This window comes from Carettochelys insculpta, chromosome 26 (assembly GCF_033958435.1).
Source record: "Carettochelys insculpta isolate YL-2023 chromosome 26, ASM3395843v1, whole genome shotgun sequence".
NCBI lineage: Eukaryota > Metazoa > Chordata > Testudines > Carettochelyidae > Carettochelys > Carettochelys insculpta.
The window spans coordinates 6,234,398-6,243,968 of NC_134162.1; the positions used below are offsets into that span (position 1 = coordinate 6,234,398).

General features: G+C 50.2%; 1 protein-coding gene across 1 annotated transcript; it reads left to right on the forward strand.

Annotated features, from left to right (window-relative positions):
- The first annotated feature begins 979 nt into the window (after positions 1–979).
- RPL10A (ribosomal protein L10a) lies at positions 980–7,468 on the forward strand. Its single transcript, XM_074977362.1, has 6 exons — positions 980–1,061; positions 2,466–2,540; positions 2,751–2,831; positions 3,233–3,381; positions 5,220–5,392; positions 7,270–7,468. Exons 1-6 carry the CDS (start codon positions 1,057–1,059, stop codon positions 7,438–7,440), a joined length of 654 nt encoding a protein of 217 aa, XP_074833463.1. The 5' UTR covers positions 980–1,056; the 3' UTR covers positions 7,441–7,468.
- The last annotated feature ends 2,103 nt before the right edge of the window (positions 7,469–9,571 follow it).

Genomic DNA, 9,571 nt, shown 5'->3' on the forward strand with positions numbered 1-9,571 from the left:
GAGGGCTGTCAGAGCGGTACCACCGATGCGCATGCGCCCCACGCGCAGCGTGGCCTCTGCCCTCGCCGGGGAGCTCCGGTGGGGTGGGCCCGGGCCTGCCTGTGCCCCTCAGCACCAGCGAGGGAGGAGGCTCAGTTACAGCCTTTAAAACAGCCTCGCCCCAGGGGCTCCCAGCCCCTGCGCTGGCCGCCCTCGACTGCAAATGGCAGCGTTGAGCTGCCCCCCTGGCTCTCCCCTGCGCCACAAGGGGGTTAAGCCGCCAGCAGGAGATCACCGAGTCGTAGAATCCCAGGGCTGGAGGGGACCTCGGGAGGAGCCGGACTCCGGCCCCCTGCCCAAAGCAGGATCAACCCCCACTCAGTCATCCCAGCCACGGCTTTGCCAAGCGGGGCCTTATACACCTCTAGGGACGGAGATTCCGCGGCCTCGCTCGGCACCGCGTTGCAGCGCTTCACCCCCGCGCTGGGGAAACAGTTACTCCTAATATCCAACCTCCTCCTCCTCCCCCTGTGTAACTGGAGACCATCGCTGCTCGTTCTGCCGCGCCTGAGAGCAGCCTCTCGCCGCCCGCTTCAGAGCCCCCCGCTTTTCTCCTCTGCAAACTCCGTAACCCCCCTCCCGCAGTCCCTCCTCCAAGGCCAGGCGCCAGCAGCGCCATCCCGCGAGCGCTCCTGTCTCCCCCACCAGCGCCTGGGCCACCCCGCCTACACCGAGAGGTCACCACCGAGGAGTCCACACTCAGAGCAACAGACTGGACTCCCCCCCGCCTCCCGCGCCCCTGCTGAAAGCGAGAGCTCAGCCCGAGCTGCCCGGCGAGCAAAAGAGACGGACGCGCGTGCACCAAGCGATGCGCGTGTACAACGCAGGGCGCCGGAGGAGACAGACGTGTCCACCACCGTGCTTACGCTCCCCCCCGCCACGCGCCCAGTCTGCCTCTCTCAAGATGGCGCCCAACCCGCCAGCAGCTCTCGCGAGATCAAGCCCTATTTAGAACGCGAGCCGAGGGCTTCGTTTCCTTTTCCAGCCCGGCACAGGGAAGCGGCGAGGTCTTCCAAGATGAGGTGCGAATCGGGGCGGGGGGGTGCCCTCAATCCAGCGCCATCCGCCCGCGGGGGGCTCCGGCGGCCGGTCCGGTTCTCGCCAGAGGGGCGAGGGGGTTGCTGCCATCCCCGGGAGAGTAGCTGCTCTCGGGTGCTGGTGCTGAGCTCCTGGTTCGCGGTGTCCGGGCCGACTGCAGGGCCGCTGCCGTGGCCGGAGAATGGGGTGATTCCCGTGGACTCGGGGGCCGGGCCGGGCTGGGCTGAGACGCGGCCTGCCCGGATTACTGCGGGGGGATGCTGGGTCCCTGCGCGGAGCCACTCGGTGATGTGTAGCCGGGCCGGCCGTGGCAGCTGCCGCAGGGGTAGGACGGCCCCATCCGCCCCGTAGTCCCGACCCTGCGCCTGGCACCCAGAGCAGAGCTGGCGCTCCCTGGTATATTTTACCTGTGTCGCCTTCCTTGGTGTTCTGGGACAGGCCCCTTCCATTGGGGGGTGCTGGCTTCTAGGGGGACATCCCTGGCCGGGCTGCTCATTTTCTGGCCTAGTGGCTTCAGTCGCTCGGGGGGTGGAGGATGAAATTGACTGAGAAGGCAAAGCTGTTCCTGTATTGCAATTCCCGTGCTCTGAGAGCATGGGAGACAGAAGAGCACGAGCTGTGATTGACATTTCACCCCAGTTGGGGTTTTACTTAGTTTGACACTTGCATGGGCTTGCACATTGATCCTGGACATGTCAAGTTAATTTTTGATCATTGTTGTATTAGCCCCAGACTGTTGTAGCTGACTACACATCATGTCAGGGAATAGTTCATTCCCCCCACCAGAATGTTGTAAGCTAACTGGCTCCCCTAGAAGGCAACATTATAAAGGTTTTAGGTGCTAATGCAGGGGTGAACAGCCTTTTTACGTCAGGCCCCCTTTTTGTCCCTGCAATTAGCCACCCCCCCCCCCCCCCCCCCGCATCTAATGTAATCCAAACGGATGGAAATTTTGTTCATATGAAAAACTTTATGCACATGTAAGACAGGTACATGGAATGTAAAAAATTTTATTAATCGGTCTATAAATGTGCATATATCTACATCGGGGTGTCCAACCTTTTGGCTTGCCAGGGCTGCATTGAGTGAACATAGTCTTGGCCCGTGTACAAAATATATAATATAGTTAGTGTCTATAAATCATGTAATAATGTTAAAAGTTTACAATCTTCTGGGGCCGCATGCGGCCTGCAGGCCACAGGTTGGACACGCCTGATGTACATAAAAATGGTAGCAGCATTTTTAATGAGCTTGAACAAGCCTAATATTGCTCTCGCCCCCACCTTGTGCACCCTTGCATTAATGTCACCTGCATCTTGTCCAGAGTCAGGAATTCAGTTGATCCTTTGCATTGCCTGACATGCTCTTTGTGCCTTTTGAATCTACAGCAGCAAAGTTTCCCGCGACACGCTGTACGAAGCAGTGAGGGAAGTATTGCAAGGGACTCAGGTGAAACCACGCAAGTAAGAACTCTCCTTCGTGCTGTGTATTGTGCCCTTACCCAAATGCTAACTGCGTGACTGGACGTCTGTGGTGAAATGGTGGGGGGCTGTTGCAGTGCATCCATGCTCTATTAGATCACACTACAGCTTCTTCCAGTGCTGAGTACTATTCACCTTGTTTTGCTGGGTTCTTAAATTCTGACCTGGCCTGTTGCTTTTTCTGTTCTTTAGGTTTGTTGAAACTGTGGAGTTGCAGATCAGTCTGAAAAACTATGACCCACAGAAGGACAAGCGTTTCTCTGGCACCGTCAGGTTCGGCAACTTTCCGATTCCACCCAGCCTTCAGCCTGCACCCAACTCTCTCCAGGCACTTTGAATGTACCTGTGGCGAGCAGCACATTGCTTGCTTGCTGTGATAACAGGAGGGTGCAGTGCTGAATTGCCCGGGTAGTTCAGACCATCCCAATCTCCACATGGGTGTGGCTGGACGGACCCCTACCCTGGGTCTTAAAACATGAGGGGAGGTGTGGTGAGGCTTCTGTGCTGATCCCACCGACCAGTAGGAGAAGCCAGATTAGAGGCTGGTGGACAAGGAATCGCAGGTGACTGTGGTAAGGTTTTTGGTCAGTAGTGGCTCTGCCTGCTTCTGTCAAGGTGTGTGGTGCTGGCAGTGCATAGTGACAGTGTGTGGTGTCATCTTTCCTCCCTGACAGGCTCAAGTCCACCCCACGCCCTAAATTCTCAGTGTGTGTGCTGGGGGACCAGCAACACTGTGATGAGGCCAAAGCAGTTGACATCCCTCACATGGACATTGAAGCTCTGAAGAAACTCAACAAGAATAAGAAGCTAGTGAAAAAGCTGGGTGAGTAGAACTGTGAAAGGCTAGTGCTGCCAGTATACCTGAAACATCAGTGACGCCCTCAGGGGCAAACACATCTGCATATCCACTAATGCCATCTGTGCCGTCATGTGCCAGCAGTACCCCTCTGCCATGTGTACTGGACAAACCGGACAGTCTGTGCACCAAAGCATGAATGGACATAAATGTGACATCAGGAATGAACACATGTAAACCTGTAGGGGAACACTTTAAATTCCTTGGACTTATAATAATAATAATAATAATAATAATAATAATAATGGATTGAAAAGTAGCCATTCTTCTACAGAAGAAATTCTCCACAAGATTAGAGGGAGATGAATGGAAATTCATTTACAACTTTGACACCTGTAACCTTGGCCTGAATAGACATCTTAACTAAGGCATCTTCCTTACACGGGCAATTTCCTTACCTTTGATACATGGCAGGAATGAGACACACCCAACTTAACTTGCTTCAGTAACTGATCCTACTAGTGACAGGTAGTCTCTCTCACTCTCCTCCCCTCTCCCCCAATTAAATCCTGGAATCAGTTTTTTCTCTGAAGAGGGGGGTTTTTCCCATGAAAGCTCATGACCTAATACATTTGTTAGTCTCTAAGGTGCCATGGGACTGCTGGTTATCAGTAGAGTGTCTCTCACTCCTTCAGTACTAAATGTGACCAGTTGGTTCCTTCAGCAGCTAGAATGCTGCTCACTGACTTTTTAGGGTGAAGGTGGCTAAAAGTGACAGGGCAATTGAGCTCTAAAGCATGACTTCTTGAGCATCTAGTCATCTTGCCTTGTCTTGTCTATCCTGGGATGTTAGTCACTGGTGAAGCTGCATCAGTGAATTTCAGTGCAGCAGCCTAAACAGTGACCACCCTAGAGTTTTGTATTAGTTGAAATTAGCGTAAGCAAGACCTTGGTGTCTGCTGCGTCGTAACAAAACACATTCCTGTCTGATGAATCTGTTGTTCAAACCCCCTCTATCAGAGTCACATTTCTGTAGTTACGGGGGGAGAGGAAATTTCATTTACTTGCAGAACTCTTCTTGTGTTGGGGAACATGTTAGTGTATATACACTGATCTGTAATAAGCTGGGATTATACCACGCTGGTGTAGCTATACTGGTGTATTTTCTTGTGTGTAGGTGCACCCTCCACTGGTCAAAAAGGTGCTCCACAGCCGCTCCCTGAACAAAGAGCTGTATTGGCTGAAACTGGTTTTTCTGGTGTAACTGCATGTATGTTTCTAACATAACACCAGCAAAAGCCCTAGCAGAGGCTAGGCCTGGTTTGTGACTGTGTTCAAGGACAGCAGTGGGGTAACTGGTGACCTGCATCAAGATTTTTGCGTGTGTGGTGCCTGAGGCATTTTGTTCACCACTGCCCCTGTGCTGGGTTACCATATTGCTTGGGTTTCTGTCCAGGTAGCTTCCCCCAACCCAGTATAAAAGCAACATGCAAGTAAAGCAAGAGCATGCTGATTGCATAGAACACAGACTATGAAAGCTGTACGCTACCTCTGCATGCAGTCAAAGCATTCGTATGGTTCAGTCTGCACCCCTTGCAAATTCTAGGTATACAGTTGCATTTGGTATGATCAGTTTGGTTTTGACAGTCTCATGGCCCCCTGAGATGGAGGGCCACTCATGCAGTCCACTTGCTAGCCTAGGTTGACTAGTGCTCTTTTATAGTGGGAAGAGTCTGTACATACAAAAGGACCCTTCTTTGTGATTGCTCTTAGACTTTTGCAAACTGCTAATTGAGGAAGCCAAGCCTTGAATTAAAATGAGGAAAACAGTGTGACTGCTCATGTGTTAATTTTTTTTCCCATAGCTAAGAAGTACGATGCCTTCCTGGCTTCTGAGTCCCTGATCAAACAGATTCCTCGTATCCTGGGTCCGGGTCTGAACAAAGCTGGCAAATTCCCCTCCCTCCTCACCCACAATGAGAATATGGTGTCCAAGATTGATGAAGTCAAGTCTACCATCAAATTTCAAATGAAGAAGGTAAATGCTAAAGTCTAAGAACAACCAGCCTCAAAAGCCCATTATGGGGCCTGTGGAGGGGTGAGATTTAGAGCATGCCAGGGTATGTGGATTCCTTGTCCCAGGGCTGAACTCAGTCTTGTAACTTGACAGTAGTTGAATTTTTTGATGATAAACTGGAGTAGAGTCTGATACTGCAACATGTTGGGGCCCTCAGAGCCCATTGAAGTGGGAGTTGGGGCATTTGACATCTTGCAGGGGATGTGCATCCTGACACTGCAGAGATGTGGCCAAGTTTCAGATAGTCAAGTGTTGGAACAGGCTTCTACCCTGATAGGCTGTGATGCTGTGTAAGACTGGGGCATAAACCTGGGAAGAAAATTTTAATCCCGTTAATGAGTCTGTTCATGAGGCTTAAGCACACATGGAAGTGCTCTGCTAAATCGGCTCCAGCCCATCTGAAGACCACTATTCCTGCTAATCCTTAACAGACTATCCCCTTTAAAAAAACTTCAAAGCAACTCATCATATTTTTAATGCTTCAGTGTCAGAGGAGGCAGAGCTAATAATTCCTAAACACTGGTCCGTCACTGTTCTTTGTAAGCCCTTTACTTCAGTCTGTAGTTTGATTGGGCATTGGGAGGGTCACTAAAATAGAAAAACTTGGGGGTTTGGGCAAAAAGTAAGTTAGCTCCATGTTTTACATGACAAAAAATGGAAGCAGTTGGCATGGATAGCTGAGCTAATCGGTGAAGCGTGGTTTAATGCTGGGCTGTGTTTGTGGAGGCACAACATTTAACAAACTGGGCATGCGATTAGGAGTTAGACTTAAGTTTTGTTCCTTATTCCGCTATTAGTTCTGTATGCCTCAGGCTGTGTCTCCACCAAACAAAGGAAGTGGAGTACAGACAGGAAATGCTAGCTATGGCAGTTGCGTAGCTCGAAGGGGTGTACCTGTGCTTGGTTAACTTAGCCATCCTTCGTGATGAAGGTCAAGGGGGGAGTTGCTCCTGTTGACCTCCCTTACTACTCCCGTGTGGTGAGTACAGGGGTCGACTGTTACCCCAGAAGTCAATTTTCCCTGCTAAACATGTGAAATCAAACTGCAGAAGATCGACAGAGTGGTGTAATCTTCTGGGCTAGTATAGACAGTCTAGGTTCCTCGCCTTAAAATGATGATGTCTTTGGATGAAACACAGCAGTCTACATTGTGACACATCTGGCGAAGCAGGTATTTGCCCACAGAAGCTAATGCTACAAAAAATAGGTTAGTCTGTAAGGTGCCCCAGGACTCTTCGTTTTTGTGGGTACAGACTAACATGGCTCCCCCTCTGATACCTGAGCAATTGACATTGTCAGAGTTCGCAGTGAGGCATGCTAATGTGTGTGAAAGCCAGTTGGCAAACTGAAGCAGCACTCTAAAGCCTTCTAGCTACTGATAGGCATATGGAAAGTGTAATTTTTTAGATATTTAAACTTTGTTGAGCTTTAAAATGTCTGAATTTACATATCCTTTATTTACTGGATCCTTTGAATAAAAATAATTTTTAAAGGCTATTTGGCATTTCTACAGTAACATTTAGAGGCTGTTGAAGAACTGGAGAATTTAAAACCACAGATTTCATTAACTACATTAAAAATAGTTCAACCCAGGCCAAGAGAAATTCCAAATAAAAGCCAGGCTTTTATATTCATTGCCTGCTAAAAGTTCTTGGTAGGTGTATGTTCAAGCTAGTGCAGGGTGGTCAGTGAAGAGGACCATACTTAAACTTTAATACCCTGCTGGCTAAGTTTTGATCCTGTGGTCCTTGTTTTTAATACATGTCCCTTTCCAGTCAAGGCAGTTCCTTGCCCTGTCTATGCAGTTAGTCAAGTGACGTTGCTGTCTATGTCCCCAGGTGCTCTGTCTGGCTGTGGCTGTTGGCCATGTGAAAATGACTGAGGATGAGCTTGTCTACAACATCCATCTGGCCATCAACTTCCTGGTGTCCTTGCTGAAGAAGAACTGGCAGAACGTGCGTGCATTGTACATCAAGAGCACCATGGGCAAGCCACAGCGCCTCTACTAGATTGGCAGGAATAAATGGTTCCAAAGCACCCAGTTGCTGGCTGTCTTATGTGCTCAGTTTGACAAACTGGTTGGATGTTAGATTTCAATATCTTTTACTGAGCCACTCTCAAAGAAGGGAGGGTCTGCTTATTGTCTCTTGAAAATGGATGGGGGAAACTATTTAAACACCTTTTTCTTTTTCCCAACTAGTCATGAGATATCAAACACTTTGACAGCTGTCTAGATTGAACAGGTTAATAGCCCCTTTTACAATGAAAAGGGAACCAAAAGCAGACAAATTGTTAACACCTGTGCAACAGCAGTGTAAATGCAGAAAATACCAGTACCTTCTCTTATGTCTGTCACCAGAACAGTTACGCTTTTGGTTACAGTTACACGAGTGCGTTTGCTGAACAGACTCCGCACTTTTGCCAGCGGCATTCTGCCTCTAGGCCATGACGCATAATGTTGCTACCGACAGAGTCTGTTGACAAAAGAACACTGCGGGGATGGCTTGTGGAACCTTCTCCAGGCGGGCAGGGCATCCAGAACAATGGGCAGCTCTTTCTCCTGTGCTTCCAGGTGCCTTTTTGTCGAGAGAGCCACCGGGCAGTCTGGCTGCTCTAGACAGAGCAGAGCTGTCTCCAGATTGGCTTGTGTGTGTGGCTGCACTCTGTCGACAGGTGTTTTGTTGGGAAATCTCTTCAGACAGTGACTCCTGTTGACAGATTGCTGCAGTGTAACTGTAGCTTGGGGCGGGGGGGGAACGGGGCACAACAAGATGAATTTTACATCTAATCCTACAAGCTCTGCATGTCAAATACACGTGTGTAATTAAGTTTCCTTTTAGGGAAAAAATTGAAGTGAAGCAGCAGGTCCCTGCCTGTACCCAGGCTCCCTAATTCAGTACCTTCTTTTCCTAAGGTCTGGTCTGTTTTTCAGGAGTCAGTCCTCTTCTGTGCTCCACAGTTCCAGCTCTCTTTGATCAGCTTTCCTGTAAGAATGTGGCCTTCCCTTCATAGTCTTCCTGAAGTGAGCTCTGTGCGGGGTGCTAGGCCTAATTTATAGGCCCCAGCTTGCTCCCAGAAGTCTCTGCAAGTATTAAAGGTTATGTTGGGCCAGCTGGACCCCACCTTGTTCTAACTTTTTAGGCTGTAGGCTCCTATTTACAGCTGCTGCATGGAGGACTCCACCTGGTGATAGTTTACACTGGCCAGGATTAGGGCTTTGACATTGAAGGTGGAGCAGGGATGGGAAAGAAAAGGGGTAGTGGGCTTGGAGAATGAGCTGTAGGAATCAGTCATAGGACTGGAAGGGACCTTGAGAGGTCATTTTTCCCATCTCTTCTTGGTAACAACCTTGTAGGTCAGGTAGGGAACCTTTTTTAGGTCAGAGGACCACTAACCATAGAAAAATCTGTTGAAGGCCTACATACAAGTGAGAAGCAAAAGCACGTCTCCACAGATGGGAGGGCCCCGAACTGAAGTTAGGTTTCTGAGAGACCCCACCCAGGGCTCTGGGGGTGAGGCCAAAAATGAGGGGTTCAGGGCATGGGGGTTCTGGGCAGAAGGTAGGGTGCAGGAGTAAGCTTGGGGTGTGGGTGGGAGGGTGCCAGGAGCAAGGTGGGGGTAAGGGGGCTGCAGGAGGGGCAGACTGGGGGTAGGGGTCAGGTGTGTGGGTTCTTAACTGGTGTTGCTCTATGAGTGGCAGAAGTACCTAGTGCTGTGTTTGCATGCTGCAAGGAGAGCAGCTACCCACATCTGCAGAACCCATTGGTGGCTCAGCCAGTGGGGGTGAGAGGGTGGTGCTTGTGTTAAACACTTCCTTTAGGGCACTCTGGCATCCTCGTGCCAGGCATAGCACAAGGACTGGAACTGGCTACAGTGTGCCTGGATTTGGTGCTCGGGGGGGGGGGCCCTGGTCATGGTGACCCTGCATGGCTGGAGCACCAGCTTGTACCCCTGTGGGGAGAAGGGGGTGGGTCTGAGCCAAGCCTTGGGAGCCAGATCCAGCCAGGCTCTGGGCTGGGTCTGGCCCATAGGCTCCTCACCCCTGTCACATATGCGTCCCCCTATTCATAAGGCTTATTCTTAGCAGTTACTCAATAACTAATTAGGATATCTTCATGTCACTCGGAGTCCACTGATGAA